At 45.0% G+C, this 19,115-nt stretch overlaps 1 protein-coding gene across 5 annotated transcripts in view; it reads left to right on the forward strand.

Moving 5' to 3' along the window:
* Window positions 1-19,115, forward strand: part of WDR27 (WD repeat domain 27) — a 70,611-nt gene that overhangs the window by 9,630 nt on the left and 41,866 nt on the right. For 2 of the 5 annotated variants that reach the window (XM_007186055.2, XM_007186056.3), the window contains exons 3-5: window positions 6,950-7,145; window positions 16,025-16,166; window positions 18,600-18,682. In XM_007186055.2, coding sequence (XP_007186117.1) covers window positions 6,957-7,145; window positions 16,025-16,166; window positions 18,600-18,682 — 414 coding nt within the window. In that variant the 5' untranslated portion in view covers window positions 6,950-6,956. Of the gene's footprint in view, window positions 1-1,589; window positions 3,031-5,305; window positions 5,466-6,949; window positions 7,146-16,024; window positions 16,167-18,599; window positions 18,683-19,115 lie in introns of those variants that run through there. The other 3 variants (XM_057528132.1, XM_057528134.1, XM_057528133.1) reach the window with 3 other exon arrangements.

The following is a 19,115-nucleotide window of genomic DNA, read 5'->3' on the forward strand; positions in this document are numbered from 1 at the left end:
AGTCTCAATTTGATTACTTGTGATTGGTCTGTTCATATTTTCTATTTCTTCCTGGGTCAGTCTTGGAAGGTTATACCTTTCTAAGAATTTGTTCATTTCTTCCAGGTTGTCCATTTTATTGGCATAGAGTTGCTTGTAGTAGTCTCTTAGGATGCTTTGTATTTCTGTGGTGTCTGTTGTAACATCTCCTTTTTCATTTCTAATTTTATTGACTTGAGTCCTCTCCCTCTTTTTCTTGATGAGTCTGGCTAATGGTTTATCAATTTTGTTTATCTTCTCAAAGAACCAGCTTTTAGTTTTATTGATCTTTGCTATTGTTTTCTTTGTTCCTTTTTCATTTGTTTCTGCTCTGATCTTTATGATTTCTTTCCTTCTACTAACTTTGGGTTTTGTTTGTTCTTCTTTCTCTAGTTCCTTTAGGTGTAAGGTTAGATTGTTTATTTGAGATTTTTCTTGTTTCTTGAGGTAGGCTTGTATTGCTCTAAACTTCCCTCTTAGAACTGCTTTTGCTGCATCCCATAGGTTTTGGATCATCGTGTTTTCATTGTCATTTGTCTCTAGGTGTTTTTTGATTTCCTCTTTGATTTCTTCAGTGATCTCTTGGTTATTTAGTAACGAATTGTTTAGCCTCCATGTGTTTGTGTTTTTTTTTCCCCTGTAATTGATTTCTAATCTCATAGTGTTGTGGTCAGAAAAGATGCTTGATATGATTTCAGTTTTCTTAAATTTACTGAGGCTTGATTTGTGACCCAAGATGTGATCTATCCTGGAGAATGTTCCATGTGCACTTGAGAAGAAAGTGTAATCTGCTGTTTTTGGATGGAATGTCCTATAAATATCAATTAAATCTATCTGGTCTATTGTGTCATTTAAAGCTTCTGTTTCCTATTAATTTTCTGTTTGGATGATCTGTCCATTGGTGTAAGTGAGGTGTTAAAGTCCCCCACTATTACTGTGTTACTGTCAATTTCCTCTTTTATAGCTGTTAGCAGTTGCCTTATGTACTGAGTTGCTCCTATGTTGGGTGCATAAATATTTATAATTGTTATATCTTCTTGGATTGATCCCTTGATCATTATGTAGTGTCCTTCCTTGTCTCTTGGAACATTCTTTATTTTAAAGTCTATTTTGTCTGATATGAGAGTTGCTACTCCAGCTTTCTTTTGATTTCCATTTGCATGGAATATCTTTTTCCATCCCCTCACTTTCAGTCTGTATGTGTCCCTAGGTCTGAAGTGGGTCTCTTGTAGACAGCATATATATGGATCTTGTTTTTGTATCCATTCAGCCAGTCTGTGTCTTTTGGTTGGAGCATTTAATCCATTCATGTTTAAGGTAATTATTGATATGTATGTTCCTATTAATATTTACTTAATTGTTATGGGGTTTTTTTTAAGCTATTTTAAATTATTTATTTATTTATATTTATGGCTGTGTTGGGTCTTTGCTTCTGTGCGAGGGCTTTCTCTAGTTGTGGCAAGTGGGGGCCACTCTTCATCGCGGTGCGCAGGCCTCTCACTATCGCGGCCTGTCTTGTTGCGGAGCACAGGCTCCAGACGCGCAGGCTCAGTAACTGTGGCTCACGGGCCTAGTTGCTCCGTGGCATGTGGGATCTTCCCAGACCAGGGCTCAAACCCGTGTCCCCTGCATTAGCAGGCAGATTCTCAACCACTGTGCCACCAGGGAAGCCCTGTGGGTTTGTTTTTGTAGGCCCTTTCTTCTCTTGTGTTTCCTGCCTAGAGAAGTTCCTTTAGCATTTGTTGTAGAGCTGGTTTGGTGGTGTTTAACTCTCTTAGCTTTTGCTTGTCTGTAAAGCTTTTGATTTCTCCGTCGAATCTGAATGAGATCTGAATCTTGGATGTAGTTTCTTCCCTTTCATCACTTTAAATATATCGTGCTACTCCCTTATGGCTTGTAGACTTTCTGCTGAGAAATCAGCTGTTAACCTTATGGGAGTTCCCTTGTACATTATTTGTCATTTTTCCCTTGTTGCTTTCAATAATTTTTCTTTGTCTTTAATTTTTGTCAGTTTGATTACTATGTGTCTTGTCGTGTTTCTCCTTGGATTTATCCTGCCTGGGACTCTCTGTGCTTCCTGGACTTGGGTGGCTATTTCCTTTCCCCTATTAGGGAAGTTTTTGACTATAATCTCTTCAGATATTTTCTCGGGCCCTTTCTCTCTCTCTTCTCCTTCTGGGACCCCTATAATGCAAATGTTGTTGCATTTAATGTTGTCCCAGAGTTCTCTTAGGCTATCTTCTTTTCTTTTCATTCTTTTTTCTTTATTCTGTTCCACGGCAGAGAATTCCACCATTCTGTCTTCCAGGTCACTTCTGCCTCAGTTATTCTGCTGTTGACTCCTTCTAGTGTATTTTTCATTTCAGTAATTGTATTGTTCATCTCCGTTTGTTCTTTAATTCTTCTGGGTCTTTGTTATACATTTCTTGCATCTTCTCGATCTTTGCCTCCATTCTTTTTCTGAGGTCCTGCATCATCTTCACTATCATTATTCTGAATACTTTTTCTGGGAGGTTGCCTATCTCCACTTCATTTAGTTGTTTTTCTGGGGTTTTATCTTGTTCCTTCATCTGGTACATAGCCCTCTGCCTTTTCATCTTGTCTGTCTTTCTGTGAATGTGGTTTTTGTTCCACAGGCTGCAGGATTGTAGTTCTTCTTGCTTCTGCTGTCTGCCCTCTGGTGGATGAGGCTATCTAAGAGGCTTGTGCAAATTTCCTGATGGGAGGGACTGGTGGTGGGTAGAGCTGGGTGTTTCCCTGGTGGGCAGAGCTCAGTAAAACTTTAATTCTCTTGTCTGCTGATGGGTGGGGCTGGGTTCCCTCCCTGTTGGTTGTTTGGCCTGAGGTGACCCAACCCTGGAGCCTACCTGGGCTCTTTGGTGGGGCTAATGGCGGACTCTGGGAGGGCTCACGCCAAGGAGTACTTCCGAGAACTTCTGCTGCCAGTGTCCTTGTCCTCACGGTGAGACACAGCCACCCGCGCCTCTGCAGGAGACCCTCCGACACTAGCAGGTAGGTCTGGTTCAGTCTCCTATGGGGTCAGTGCTCCTTCCCTGGGTCCCGATGTGCACACTACTTTGTGTGTGCCCTCCAGGAGCGGAGTCTCTGTTTCCCCCAGTCCTGTCGAAGTCCTGCAATCAAATCCCGCTAGCTTTCAAAGTCTGATTCTCTAGGAATTCCTCCTCCCGTTGCCAGACCCCCAGGTTGGGAAGCCTGACGTGGGGCTCAGAACCTTTACTCCAGCGGGTGGGCTTCTGTGGTATAAGTGTTCTCCAGTTTGTGAGGCACCCACCCGGCAGCTATGGGGTTTGATTTCACTGTGGTTGTGCCCCTCCTACCGTCTCATTGTGGCTTCTCCTTTGTCTTTGGATGTGGGGTGTCTTTTTTAGTGAGTTGCAGTGTCTTCCTGTCGACGGTTGTTCAGCAGTTGGTTGTGATTCCGGTGCTCTCGCAAGAGGGAGTGAGCGCACGTCCTTCTACTCCGCCATCTTGAACCCTTCACTGTTTTTTATTTTTTAATGGTGTTTGGTAACCTGCAATCCATCTGAAATTCATTGGTTTTTGCTATTATTTTCCAAGTGTTTGTCTAGTCCCTGAAAATTAAAATGGTCTGTTTCTTACACTCAGGGTGATATTCCTTCGTACTGTATGCCAGCTCAGCTGTCTGTCCAGAGTTCTGTCCTGGGCTCTGCTCAGCCTGTTGGTTAGAATTAGTTGTGATGGGCTGCAACTCAGTGCAAAGGAAAACCACATCTATGTCCCGGGAGAGAGCAGCCCAAACCGTGCATTTGGTCCCGAGGGTTGGCAAATCCTCTTGGGGCTCAAGTCAGAATAAATAGGGTGAGTAGGTTTGGAGGTGGCAGCTCCGAGCATGGTCACCTGCCGCTGTGGGCATAGATGCCAAGCCACTGAGGTGGCCCTGAGTGGCAGACCACAGACCCACGCTCCTCCCCTCAGTGCGTTTCCTTCTCTGCTGAGGCGACGCTTTCTGGGACCAGACGGGCCGTGGGGTAACCTAAAAGCGCCTGGTGGAGGTGCCACCCGCCCCGAGTCGCAAAGTGCGGGTGTGGCGATGCCACTGGCGGTCTTGTCGCTGTCTAACCTTTCCGACTTTGTTCTCTGGGAAATGGGAAAAAATATAGCCATTTCAAAGGGTTATTGTAAGAAGTAAATGGTATAATGTATTACTGATAAACACAAATCCACATGTTAATATCTATGAAAGTGCTATTTGCAAATCATGGTGCTAAATTCTACAGGAATTCCAGAAGAGATTAAGACAGTTGAAATAAGACAAATACCACACAGTTTATCACAGTTTGATGGGTGGATTCTTAAAAATTTTGAAACAATTGTGACTTTTGATATATTGTTTCATCTGTTCCTTGAAATGTTTACGCTTTCAAAACACAGTGGAAGGAGGCACGGTAACTTCCTTTCATCCACTGGGGGCACGTACCCCCATCATTTCCATGTGCCAGCAGTGCTAGGCACTGGGTACTTTAAAATTATAAAACTTGCAAAGCGAATCATGGTAACTTTGAAACATTTAGCTATTTTTTATATGAAGCTCATTACTGTATCTTGGAAAATGTAAAATAAGTAAGTAAAACCAATTTGTAAATTAGAGAAGAATGTGCTTTAAAGTATTCAACACATTTTATTTTTGTTTTTCTCCAAACATCGCAGGCTTCTCAAGTCTTTCAAAGTCTCTGATTTATTACTGCAGAGAATGTGTGTCCTGGGGAGATCGGGGCGCACACAAGGCCTGACTGGGTCTGGTGTCTGGCCTTACAGATGCTAAAATAAGGCCTTCTATCCACCTCCTATTGGAAGTACTTCCTGCCTTCTCTGGGGTTATTTCCAACAGAGTTTCTTAGGTAGCATGTTTTTGTTTGTCTGCTTTGTCTTGTTAAATCGCCACCCCTGCACCTGCAGGCTGGGAGGTGATTACAGCCCCACCCATCGACCCAGGAGGTGTATGCTGGGGGGTCACCCTCCATGAAGTGGCCTGGGGAGTCTAGATCCGTACATTCCTCGTCGTGCGGGTGGGTGCTGCCTGGGAGCCCCAGCCTGAGGCCCCTTGGCGGGTCCCCTCTGATGGTGAACTTCCCACCGCTGAGGTCCTGCGCTCCTGCTGTCTCAGATTGTGTGCTGTTTCTTTTCATAGTTGGAATGAAATCAGATAGTCCATTATTTAGGGCTCTCTGGTTGGAAATAACAGAATAGCCTAGACGAAGGGAAACCCCACCAAATCCAAGACAGAAGGAGTAGAACCAAATGCTGGGACCCAGCGGCGCAGACCCAGTCCTGCTCTTCTCTACACAGCGCGTCCTCTGCTCCACAGCCCACGGCAGCCTCCCGCCTGCCCTCCGCTTCCGCGTTCTTGGCCTCTGTGCTAATGGGATTCTGGCCCCCGAGACAGAGAATCACTGCAATTTTGGCAGGTAATCCACCAGGTGTCCACAGAAGATTATACTTTTAGGATCGGCATGACCCTTCACTCGCTGGGTGTTTGAGGGACAAATCTGAAATTCCCCACAAAGAAAGAAAGGGCTGGGCATGGATTGGATAGGAGGGCAAAAAGAGGAAGGGATTAATATTCACTCAAGCTTTGTGCCTGGAAACTTGGAAACTAGGAAAACGGTTGTGCAGTTAAGAGAAATGTGGGAACAGGAAGGGTCTGCAAGGGAAGGAGAGGGTGGGAACTGAGGTGCTGGCTGGCCTTCCGTTGTCCTGCAGAGCCACTGAGCAGGCTCTCTGGGCCAGACCCCCGGCCTGGGCTTGGCTTTCCCCCGTCCTCCCCACCCAGCCCCTCTCGACACTGACCCCCGGCGCTGCGGCCAGATGGACATGTGCGTTTCTGGACGGGCAGCCCCGATTGTCTCAGTTCTTTGTTCAGCAGCCGTCAGTAGCTCCCCAGGGTCACCTGAGCATAAGAATGAGCCCAGCTCTGCGGTCTGCTGGGCGGCGAGCATCCCAGGCTCTCCCCTCGGAGCATCAGCTCCCCCCGCTTCTGAGCCCCGCCCCATCTCCGCGGGTCGCTGTCCGGAGTCGTCTTGTGTCCTAACTACCACTTCCCCGTGAGGCCTGTCCAGGCCGAGCCCACACAGCCAGCGCGGCGACCACATGGCTGGGTTCTTTGAATCTGAACAGCCAGCTTGGTGACCGGATGGCTAGGCGCTTCGCTCACGCCTTTGTAGCTGAGGCCTCAGGTGTGTCTGGGGCCCGTGAGGCGGCGCGGAATCAGGGGTGACCCAGGGCTACTGCCGCGTGTGTATAACCTGGTCGCCATTACGAAGTTACTGACTGTGAAGTGGGGCAGGTCTGAGACTGTTTCCATGATTGATGCTTTATGAGACACAGCCAGTGAACCAGTGGTTGTATACGCCGAGATAACCAACTTTAACGACCTAGAATGTTGTGAACTAGTTGAACGAGTCCCAGATGCGCAACAGGTATGGATTTGTTTTGTAGTTGACCACGGACTTTGTTCATCAGTGTAGAACATAACTTTGCATCTTAATCGTTGGTAACAGCCTTCGATTTTGGTCGTGGCTCGCCGAAAGCACTTCTCGGTGCCGGTGCTGGAGCATCGTTTGGTCCTTGCGAGGCCTCTGCGAGGGTGGCGTTCCCTCCGTTCCCAGTGGGCGAGCAGGCGCTCTGCGTCGAAGCCGGGTCTGCTCAGTGGGAGCCGTGGCGCTGGAACCGAGGTCTGCTTAACTTGAAAGCCCGTGGGAGCAGTGAGCAGGCATGACAGGGAACCTCCGGGGTGTCAGTGATTTTCTTTTTCTTGGGGGTGGGGAGGGAAGACGAGTCACCAGGTGTGACATGTGTGTGTGATCATACTGGTGATTATGAGTAAACAACAGACTGTCCTCTGCATGAAATACCATACGCATAGTCCTCTTACCTGTACTTTGTGTTTCAGGTTGAGGATGGAAGAACCACAAGAGATTTTCTCCATGAATGATGGCCACGCAGGTGATAGAGTCGTGGAAAAATACCTGGTGGATTCCAAGAAGTCCGCATCCCACGTTCAGCTCGCCTGCAGTGGGCAGTCCTGTGCTTTCCCCTTAGATGGAAACGAGCTTTGTGTACGGGACACCAAGCAACCTCCTCACCAGGTATTTAAAAAGTTAAACGTGTTTTTTGTTAAGTCACAGAGACTTGCCATCAAGCTCTGTTTCTCTGATGCTGTTTGGGTGATTTTGCCCTTTGTGGATTCAGTTACCAGCTATGGGAGAAAAATGCTAACAAAACAAAGCATATTAAGTTTTGACTTTTAGGAAATAAACTGGAATCACTTTATTTAAAAATAAATTTAAATAATTTAAAATCATTTAAAATTTCTTCTTGACTAAGAATATAAACAAGAAGAGGTTCTTAACACAATCAAGACAAGTTGAACTTTTAATTTTAATTGTAGATTTTTAATACAACATTTAAGGGAGTTTATTGTGTTTATTTCAGAATCTTTAACCTCAAACTGATAGAGTTTTAAAGATATCAGTTTTCTTTCTAAAGATTATTTCATGACTAATATAATTATCTTAATACTCTTAAAAACAGGTTTTCTTGTAAAAAATAAAAAAGCAAAGTCTATCAACATTTTTGGTATTGGGATAGTTTTTAATCTTCATTTTGGGCTTCAGGAGTTTGAGAATAGTGATTACAGTACATACAAACCAAAACTGTATTTGCTTTGAATTTTTCTTTAACTTTCAGTTATGCTGGCAAACACTTTACTAACAGTGGAAGCTGTTCATCATTGCTGAAGGGAAATCTGTATTTTGATTTCTTTCCCACTGAGTTAAGAGAGGTTTTGTTTTTGTTTTTGTTTTTTAAGGAACTCCTTTATTTATTTATTTATTTATTTATTTATTTATTTTTGGCTGTGTTGGGTCTTCGTTTCTGTGCGAGGGCTTTCTCTAGTTGCGGGAAGCGGGGGCCACTCTTCATCGCGGTGCGCGGGCCTCTCACTATCGCGGCCTCTCTTGTTGCGGAGCACAGGCTCCAGACGCGCAGGCTCAGTAGTTGTGGCTCACGGGCCTAGTTGCTCTGCGGCATGTGGGATCTTCCCAGACCAGGGCTCGAACCCGTGTCCCCTGCATTGGCAGGCAGATTCTCAACCACTGCGCCACCAAGGAAGCCCAAGAGAGGTTTTTATGTGTTTCTTCAACACAACTTGCATTGATGAGTTGACCCTACATTCCGATCTCTGGCTTGATCTGTCTTGTTTTTTATCGAGCATAAAATACTTAGAAAAATGTGTCCCAGGTGTTAAGTGCACATTGTAGTGATAATAACAAAGTGGACGCAGCCGGGTGGCCACCGCCCAGGTTCTGCCTCAGCTGGTGCTCCCTTCTCTCCTCACCAAAGGTGGCTCTGGCCCCACTTCTAGCACATAGCTTTGTTCGTGTTTGAACTTTGTATAAATGGTGTCACACATTACACATTCTTTTTTGCTGGTCTCTGGTTTGCCATTGTGCTTATGAGATTTATCCACATTGCTTGTTTTCATTGCTGTGCAGTATTGCATTGTATGGCTAGACCACACTTTATCCATTCTACTATTATTGGAGATTTGGTTGGTTTCCATATTTTGATTGCTACATTCTTTCATATGTCTTTTGCCACACATGTATATACAATTGCTGCGTCTTAAGGAATGCATATATTTAGTCTAAAAGTTAAAGCTTAGATTTCCAAAGTGGTTGTGCCAACCTGTTCTTCTTCACGTGGTGGGCAAGACTTCCAGCCGGTCCACGTCCTCACCTGCACTTGGTCCTTTTAATGTTGTCCCTTCTGGTGGGTGTGGTGGTACTTAATTATGATTTGCAATTCCCTGATGATTAATGAGGTTTAACTCCTTTGTGCACGTTTATCGGCCATTTGGACATTCTCTTTTGTGATATATGTGTTCAGTCTCTTGCCATTTTTCTACTGAATTATCTGTTTTTTTCCTATTGATTTGAAGGGGTTCTTTATGTATTCTAAATATAAACTTCATATTAGTGTGCATTTTCTAGAGTTTTATGTAAGTGGAGTCACGCAGCGTTTACTCGTTTTGTCTGGCTTCTTTCACTTAGAATAATTATGTTGAGATTTATCTACATTGTTGCATGTATCAACAGTTTGTTCTTTTTTCATTATTGAGTAGTATTCCATTGTATGGATATACTGTAATTTGTTTATCCATTCTCCTGCTGGTGGACGTTTAGGTTATTTTCGCTTTTAACTATTATAAAGAAAGTTGCTATGAATATTTATGTGTCTTTTGTTTCAGTAATGTCAGTTAGATCGAGTTGGTTGATAGCGTTCTTCATGTCTTCTATTTGTGACCACCTGCTCTATCAGTTATTGAGAGGGGCATATTGAAATCTATGACTCTAAATGTGAATTTGTCTATCTCTCTTCTTTCAGTTTTGCTCCATGTATTTTTTTTTAAATTATTTATTTATTTATTTATTTATGGCTGTGTTGGGTCTTCGTTTCTGTGCGAGGGCTTTCTCTAGTTGCGGCAAGTGGGGGCCATTCTTCATCGCGGTGCGCGGGCCTCTCACTATCGCGGCCTCTCTTGTTGCGGAGCACAGGCTCCAGACGCGCAGGCTCAGTAGTTGTGGCTCACGGGCTTAGTTGCTCCGCGGCATGTGGGATCTTCCCAGACCAGGGCTTGAACCCGTGTCCCCTGCATTGGTAGGCGGATTCTCGACCACTGCGCCACCAGGGAAGCCCACTCCATGTATTTTGAAGCTCTGTTATTAAGCATGTAAATGTTCAGTATCTTTATGTCTTCTTGGTGAAGTGACTCCATTAACATTATGAAGTGACGTGCTTTATCCCTGGTAATATTTCTTACTCTGGAATTTTGGCTACACGTTTCTTTTTGGATTCTACTTTTTACTGCTTTTTGTATTTTGAGGCCATTATTTTTTAAGAGCAGTTTTAGGTTTACAGCAAAATTGAGGGGAAAGTACAGAGAGTCCCTATATACCTGTGATATGCACCCACACATGCGTATTTTCCCCCGTGCTCGGCATCCTCCAGATGGTACATCTGTTACAGTTGAAGAACCTACATTGACATTGCTTTCACCCAAAGTCCATAGTTTGCCTTAGAGTTCACCCTCTGTGTTGTACACTGTGTGGGTTTGGACAAGTGTATAATGATATGTACCCACCACTCTAGTACCATACAGAGTGTTTTCTCTGCCTGAAATTCCTCTGTGCTCTGCTTATTCATACCTCCCTACCCGCTATCTTCTGGCAACCACTGATCTTTTACTGTCTCCAGAGTTCCAGAATGTTGTATGTTGGAATCATACAGATTGGCTTCTTTCTCTAGTAATATGTATTTAAGGTTGCTCCATGTCTTTCCATGACTTGATAGCTCATTTCTTTTTAGCGCTGAATCATATTCTATTGTCTGGATGGACCAGAGTTTATTTATTCATTCACCTACTAAAGGACATCTTAGTTGCTTTCAAGTTTTGGCAATTATGAATAAAGCTGCTATAAACATAAATTTTTGGGCAAGTTTTTGTATGGACATAAATTTTCAGCTCCTTTGGTAAACACCAAGGAGCAGGATTGCTGAGTTGTATGATGAGGGTACGCATCATCTTGTAAGAAACTCTAATAAGGTGGCCACACCACTCTGCATTCCCTCCAGCGAAGGATGAGGGTTCCTGTCGCTCCACATCCTCACCAGCATTTGGTGTTGTCAGTGTTCTGGATTTTAGCCATTCTAACAAGTGTGTAGTAGTATCTTACTGCTGTTTTAATTTGACTTTCCCCGATGGCATATACTTTTCATATGTTTACTTGCTATCTCTATATCTTCTTTAGTGGGGTGTCTGTTAAGGTCTTTGGCCCATTTTTAAATTGGGTTGTTTATTTTCTTCTTGTGTCTTAAGAAGTCTTTGTATATTTTGCATAACAGTCCTTTTTTATATATGTCTTTTGCAAATATTTTCTCCCAGTCTGTGGTTTGTCGTTTTATTCTCTTGATAGTGTCTTTCACAGAGCAGAAATGTTTAATGCTAACGAAGTCCAGCTTATTAATTCTTACTTTCATGACTCATGGCTTTGGTGTCTTATCTAAAAAGTCATTGCCAAACGCAAGTTGTCTAGATTTTCTCCTATGTTACCTTCTAGAAGTGTATAGTGTTCTCCACTGTATTGCCTTTGTTCCTTTGCTAAAGGTCGGTTGACTCTTTCTGGCTCTCTGCTCTCTCCCAGTGATCTGTTTGTCTTTTCTTTTGCCAACATCACTCAGTCTCGATTGGCGGAGCTTTGGAGTAGCTTTGAGCTCAGGTAGGTCAGTCCTCCAACTGTGTTATTTTACAGTATTATGTGGCTGTTTGCCGCAGACCGGCTGCAGAAAGCTAGAAGTTCCTGGCGGTGAGGGGTAAGGAACTGAAAAGCACCAGTATGGGGTCAGAAGGGCCAAGACAACTGATGGTTGCAAGGCAAGTTTATTCAAAGAGCATGAATGTATATATAGGTTTAGTACGGAGCGAATATCAGACAATACATCAGTAAACCTTGTATTTCCGCATAATTCTGTCGCCACTATCTATGCGCCACTATCTATGCACCACTATCTATGCACCACTATCTATGCACCACTATCTATGCGTCAGCATGCCTTATGGGCCATTCTTTGGAGATACAGACTTTCCCCTCAGGGCAGCACGTCCTTCTTCTGGGGAACAACCAGGGGCTCTTAGATGCAGAGCAGGCACCTGGAGCGAAACTGGCCGCAAGCCATTTTCCTTTTTTACGCTCAATACCGCAGCGTCAGGGGTGCATACCAAGAAAGAGACAAGCAGTTCTCCGGAAAGCAGAAAGCTGAATAAGCTTACAGCTTGGGGGCCACCACAGCTGTTCTCGGTCTTTTGCCTCTCCGTGTAAACTTCAGAGTAAGTTTGTTGATTTCATTTGGATTGTATTGAATCTATAGATTAAGTTGGGAAGAACTGACATGTTGACAATGTTGAGTCTTCATATCCACAAACATGGAGTATCTCTCCATTCATTTAGTTCTTTGATTTCTTTCAACAGAGCTTTATAATTTTCCTCATGGTGATCTTATGCATATTTTGTTAGATTTGTACCTATTTCATATTATATTACATTTTTGCTAATGTAAATGTTATTGTATTTTAAATTTCAAAGTCCACTTGTTTAATGCTAGTATATAGGAGAGCAACAGAATTGTATATATTAACTTTGTGTCCTGCAAACTTGCTATAAGTTGCTTAGTTTCAGGAGTCTTTTGTTCATTCTTTTGGATTTTCTACATAGACAATCATGGAAACATCTGTGAACAAAGACAGTTTTACTTCTTCCTTCTCAGATGCTATTCCTTTTCTTTTCTTGTATTAGTGCATCAGCTAAGACTTCCAGTATGATGGTGAAAGGAGTGGTGAGTGGGACATCCTTGCCTTGTTTCTGATCTTAGTGGGAAAACTTCAAGTTTCTCACCTTTAAATATGATAACTTTTGATATTTTGTAGCTATTCTTTATTATGCTGAGATACTAGTATACTGAGAGTTTTTTTTTTTTTAATCATGAATTGTTGTTGGATTTTTAAAATGCTTTTTCTACCTTTATTGATGTTTTTGTGTGATTTTTCTTCTTTAGCCTGTTGGTATGGTGGATTAGTTGCTTTTTGAATGTTGAACTAGCCTTGCATACATGGAATAAATCCCATCTGGTCATGGTTTATAATTCATTTTGTACATTGTTTAGTTTGATTTGCTAATATTTTAAATATTTTGTTGAGGACTTTTGCATCTCTTTTCATGAGAGATACTGGTCTGTAATTTTCTTTTCTTGTCATGTCTTTGTCTGGTTTTGGTATTCAGGTAATACTGGCTTCATAGAATGAGTAAGGAGGTATTCCCTCTGTTTCTTCTGAAGTGTTTCCTCTTATTTTTCTTCTATTTTCTGAAAGACGTTTTGGAGAATTGGTCTGATTTCTTTCTTAAATGTTTAGTAGAATTTACCAGTGAGCCCATCTTGGCCTGGTGCTTTCTGTTTCGGAAGGTTATCAATTATTGCTTCATTTTCTTTAACAGGTATAGGCCCATTTAGATCACCTGCTTCTCTTCCTGCATTTAATCCCACTCAGTGTGTTTTTCATCTTTCATTTTAGTTTTCATCTCTTTTTTTTTTTTTTTTAATTTATGGCTGTTTTGGGTCTTCGTTTCTGTGCGAGGGCTTTCTCCAGCTGCGGCAAGCGGGGGCCACTCTTCATCGCGGTGTGCGGGCCCCTCACCATCGCGGCCTCTCCCGTTGCGGAGCACAGGCTCCAGACACGCAGGCTCAGCAATTGTAGCTCACGGGCCCAGTTGCTCCGCGGCATGTGGGATCCTCCCAGACCAGGGCTCGAACCCATGTCCCCTGCATTGGCAGGCAGATTCTCAACCACTGCGCCACCAGGGAAGCCCTAGTTTTCATCTCTTGAAGTTAGAATTGGGTCTTTTTAAAATATATTCTAAGCCTCTGTTTAACCTTTTGAACATATGAAATGAAGTTATAATGACTGTTTAAATGTCCGTATCTAGTAGTTTTGACACCTGGATCAGTTCTGGTTTGGTTTCAAGGTCTAAATGACTTGTGGGTGTTTTCCATCATTTCTTATTTCTCTTGTTTTTTGACCGAATGGTCTTGTCTCCTTGAGTACCTGATTGTTTTTGATTGATTGCTGGACATAATATATGAAAAAAAATACAGCTAGTTTGAGGCTCTGTATCTTAGCTTCTTGCAGAAAGAATTTATGTCTGCTTCTGGTAGTTGGCCAGCCGTGGGCACTAGCAACCCCAGATACCCTGATCCAGTCAGGGATTGAGGGGACTCTAAGGTGGGTCCAGGGCTTCCCTGGTGGCGCAATGGTTAAGAATCCACCTGCCAATGCAGGGGACACGGGTTTGAGCCCTGGCCCGGGAAGATCCCACATGCCACGGAGCAACTAAGCCCGTGCACCACAACTACTGAGCCTGAGCTCTAGAGCCCGCAAGCCACAACTACTGAGCCCACATGCCACAACTACTGAAGCCTGCGTGCCTAGAGCCCGTGCTCCACAACAAGAGAAGCCACCGCAGTGAGAAGCCCGCGCACTGCAATAAAGAGTAGCCCCCGCTCACCACAACTAGAGAAAGCCCGTGCACAGCAACGAAGACCCAACACAGCCAAAAATAAATAAATAAATTAATTAATTAAAAAAAAAAAGAAATTATGTTCAACTTAAAAAAAAAAAAAGGTGGGCCCAGTGCCTGTGAGGGCTCTTGTGTTTCCAGTTCATCTTCCCTCCTTGGTCTGGTCCTTTGGGTTCCTGCTCTAAGCCTAGAAAGTTTGGCAACATACCCCTCCCTCCCACCTGAGTAGACTGTATTCTTTTTTTAAAGCAGAAATTTATTAAAATCCACTCATAGTGTTTTGTTTTGTTTTTTAAAATTATTTGTTGTTTATCTGAAATTCAGTTTTAACTGAGTATCCTGTATTTTTTTTTTAAAGTCCTTATCGAATTTGTTACAGTATTGCTTCTGTTGTTTTATGTTTTGGGTTTTTGGCCATGAGGCCTGTGGGATCTTAGCTCCGTGACCGGGGATCGACCCCGCACCCCCTCACTGGAAGGCGAAGTCTTAACCACGGAACCGCCAGGGAAGTCCCCACCTGTAGTGTTTTAAAGAAAACAGTATACAGAGTCTCCACCTTAAGGCTATTGAGTCTGTTCTCAGAAGTACTTAGTAACGGGACGGAATTCTTTGCTCTTCTCCCAGTAGGATCCTTCGGTTTATGCCCTGAAACGATGCATCTATTTACACCGTTTTGTGCCTCCAGCCCAGTAAATATCTCACTTCTCACATGCTCCACTGGAGTTGTCAGGAGCTGCCTTTTGTAGCTCGGATCCTTCCCCTCGCTTTTCTTCTTCTCTGATCTTAATTCTGCATTGCCTTCGTTACTCTCTGATGTCTTAAAAATATTTTTTTTGCAAAATTTGCCTGGTCTTTCTTGTCCTTCTCGTTGGGAGGGTGGTGCAGATGAGCCGGCTGTGGCCGGAGGTGGGGCTCTCCCAGGCCTCGCGTTTGGAGCAGAGCCTTCGCAGCAGACTGCCTGCTGTCCACTGAGGTTGGCTTGAGAGCACCTCAGCTTGCCTTGGGCCAAGCGCCCCACGTCCATGCAGATTCCACCCCAGCCTCCCTTGTGTTTCCTCTCTTTCTTACGCCATTATTCACCCAAGATTTCAGCCTGTGAAGCTGACTGTCTTGGCTTTTCTCCTTTCTTCCATCCCTTTGTTCCATCGGTCGTCCCCTCCCATTTCCACCTCTGCCTCCTTAGCTCAAGCCTATGCTGTGTCTCCTTTGGAATATTTTGGTTTCCACTGTATCCCGCGCTCTGGTCTCTCTTCTATACTTGCAGATATTTATGTTCCTGAAAAACAAACCTGGTCATTGCATCCCTCTGCTTGTACACTGCTGGCCTCTAACTCCCCAGAGCTCCATCCAGGCTGCGTATGTAGTTGTCAGGGCATTTGCACCCTGACCCAAACTTCCTCTCGCTTCGTCTTCTTAGTTTACTTGGACCAGCAGTCTTCTATGCTTTGCTTCCCCAGCGACCCGAATGCTCTCCTGCTCTTGTCAAATCCTTGTTATTTTCCTTATCCTTCAATATTTAGCTGTTACTCTTCTGGCATGGAGTGGGGATGCAATATGCATTGTTTAATTAATAAATAGAGAAGAAACAGAGGGAGGATGTAATCATTTGTGTGCCATTTGTGATCCTGAATAACAGTGAAATGGTTTACATGAGAGAGTAATTTAACAGTGCATGAACAGCAGTTTTAATAGATGACGTTGGAATGAATGTATGAAATACATATGTTTGAAAAACTCAATGCGTTTAATTTCTTAGGGTTGAGGTTATATTATGTTCTTCTATTTTTTAAATGTTTTCTATAATCTATGCTTTTTCTGTTTTTTGTTAATTTCTTCAGCTGCTAATCCTAAGAGGACACCATCAGCCAATCACCGCTGTGGCATCTGGAAATAAAGTGAGTCCGCTTCTCATCTGTTCTGCATCACAAGATTATGTCATAATGTGGAACCTGGATGAATGCAGACAGAAAGTGCTTCAAGGTAAAGGAAAATTTTAAACACGTTTAAAAAATGCACAAAGGGAATGACTCGTTCTTAAATAAATACAAGAGGGTTTGGGATCATTTTTGCCTTGGTGTGCACGCTGCTGTCGGTCAGTTTCCAGCCTGTCGGCACCGCCCGGCAGGGTCTTCTGTGCAGCCGTCACACAGGCGTGGAGCCCGCCCGCGGGGAAGTCCACCTGTGCGGGGTCTCGTGGGGCCGATGTGCTGCTGACCTCCTGTGACATTAGAGGGGAGAAGAACCTCCATCCAGAGTTGAGTTGGGCCCAGCTTGTGGCCCTTTGAGCTCCCTGTCTTCCCTGGACAGCGGGTGTCTAGGAAACCCGGCCCCTGGGATGTGCTGAGAGGTTATAAGTGATCGGACTGGCCTCCTGGGACACAGGCAGAGGGACCCTCAGGTCCCCCAGGTTGTGCGTCACCTGTTCCTCTCACGTGGATCCAGCGCAATTCTCGGTGCCCTGGAGCTGAGGAAGAAGATCAGGACACTTTCTTCTCTTTTTCTTTAAAATTAGTCTTTCTTCTGAGAATGCCAGCTGCTTGTTGACTGGAATCTCAGCGGGTTTGTTCATATCTAACTTGACACACTCTGAACTGGAGGCCATTGTACGTGGCAAGGGTGAGACCTGTGTTCAGAGAATCTTCGGTGTGAATTTCGTGTAACTTTAGAAGTTTGCTTTGTCTCCCGCGTGCCGAGGTCAGAGGTGAGGACGAGATGCGCCGACCCCCAGCGCCAGCTGCTCTCACCAGGCTGGCGGGTCACCGCCGCGCCGCCCGGGCCTCTCCTGGCGTCCCCAGTCCCGCTGGCTGCCCGGCGCCCTCCCTCCTTGTCCTGTGTCCCGTGTGCATCTCACCCCCCACCGCGGCCGCGCTCCTGGGGCTCGGCCAGGCCGCGTCAGGGGCCCTGAAGTCGGCTCTGCCCGTGTTCGCGCCGCAGCCTTGGTGCGGCGCCTGGTCACCCTCACGCCTGTCAGGCCGAGCGACGTCTCCTCACCCCTCCTGGTGTCCGCTGAGCTGCGGGGATGACCGACTCCTGCCCGCCCCCCCGGCCCCCCGTGGGCCCTACAGCCGAGGCCACTTCTGAACCGGCTGCCTGCGCCCTGCGCTCTGAGGGATCCCGGCCGCCCTGGGGTGGGGCCCAGGCCACAGCTCACCTCCTCGTGGGACGTCACCCCTCCCTTGTCATCTGTCCGCTCACGTGACGGTCCCTGAACTCTCCAAGCCTCCACTGGCCTCAGTGCCCACGCCTGCCCCCCTATCCCGCTGGTCTGTCCTTTAAGATCCAACTGATGTCCCCTAGACCCGGCTCTGTGTTCTCACAGGGACGCTGCCCTTCCCAGCACTTTCACAGCCATGTTATGCGTTCAGTCTGCGGGCTTGGGCCGGGTCAGCTCTCCACGGGCCGGGCCTTGAGCTGCGTGCCCCAGTGGCAGGGCCTGTCTGCTCCCTCCTAACGTCCTGGTGTCCTAAGGTCCCAGCCCCCGGCCCAGCCTGTGTGCAGCAGGCACTCAGGGAGACGGCAGGGAGCACCCCTGACATATTGCTTGTTTGTCCCTCTTTGCTGGAAATTAAGATTTCGGGAGCCTCAGCATTCAAGTTGCTGGACCGTGTGCCGTGATGAGCAAAGCCAGTGGCCGTGAGGTCAGTCGTAGACCATTCACCGCACGTAGACTGCACGGCGCACCTGTCTGTACCGTGTTTATCCTTCTTTTCTTCCAGTGGTGCTGTAGTGGCTGCATACTGAGATTGTGGGTGTGAGAGTGCAGGGATCACACGGGGCTCTGCAAGCAGTGTAACTATCAGGACGACTGAAGCTGTGTCCACAGCTCGAGTTCATAATTAATTCTCACACAACCGGTCCGTGCGGGCCTCCTGCTTGCTCACATCCGTGTTCGAAAATAAGATCGCCCTGGTGGAGGTCGACCCCGCCGCCCCGGTGAGGTCTCAGCAGCGCCCCGGCCTGGGAAGGGATCCGTCAGTGCTGCCCAGGTACAGTCTTTCAGGAAGGATGTGTACGTGTGGGTTTATCACTCGGGAGAATTTAGATTCCTTTTTATCTTAAGAAATAGAAGTAAAGTTTAGTAAACTCCCATCTATACCAGCGATAAAGAAATTATTGCTCACACCGTGGCTCCTATCTTGTTTAAAACTAAATGGCTTGTGGTTTATTTTCATGTGAAACGTTATTTTATTTCAGGATAGAAGGTAGACTTTACAACAGCACTTTTATGAAAAATATAAATTCATTTTTTAGCAGGATAAGAATAAGCTTGATGGTTTTTCTCACTTCCAAATGCTGCACATCCGTATCTGCATGAATTAATTGTCCGAAACTGCCTTTAAGATGCATGTCTCCTTGAAATAGCTCCGTCATATAAGTTTGCTCTCATAGACCAGTTTTGTGTTTTTATTTTAGCTCCTGTGTCTTATCGACTCCTCCGCTGTATTTCTGACTTGTTAAGGAAAAAAGTACTAAGCCGGCTACTCAGAAACAATCTGGTTAGTATAATGTAGTCTGAAATAGAAAATGCAGAGGGGTTCCTTGTCTGAGTTACCTTTGTTTAGCTTCGCTCTGCCGTTTTGTGAATTCATGTTCATCGAAGTGCAAATTCAGTGTTTTCTTCTTCCTTCACTCCTTCCTTTCTGTGCCTCTCGCGTGTTTTCACACGGTGTTTGTGGTGGGGAATGTGCTGACATTTCTTCTGCTGAGTTGGGTATAATTCATAGGAATTCAAAAACATGAAAAATACTGGTGGTGGTTCTTTGGTGGCCGGCACAGAGTAGAGTTATCGTGAGAAAAGTTTGTTCTTGTTTCCCTTTGCTGAAGAGTTTCACATTTTAAAGCAAATCTCAGACATGATGCTACTTTACTTCTGCATCCTGCATGTGCATTTCTTTTTTTTTTTTAATTTTTAAAATTATTTAATTATTT

This window comes from Balaenoptera acutorostrata, chromosome 14 (assembly GCF_949987535.1).
Source record: "Balaenoptera acutorostrata chromosome 14, mBalAcu1.1, whole genome shotgun sequence".
In the NCBI taxonomy this organism is placed as follows: Eukaryota; Metazoa; Chordata; class Mammalia; order Artiodactyla; family Balaenopteridae; genus Balaenoptera; species Balaenoptera acutorostrata.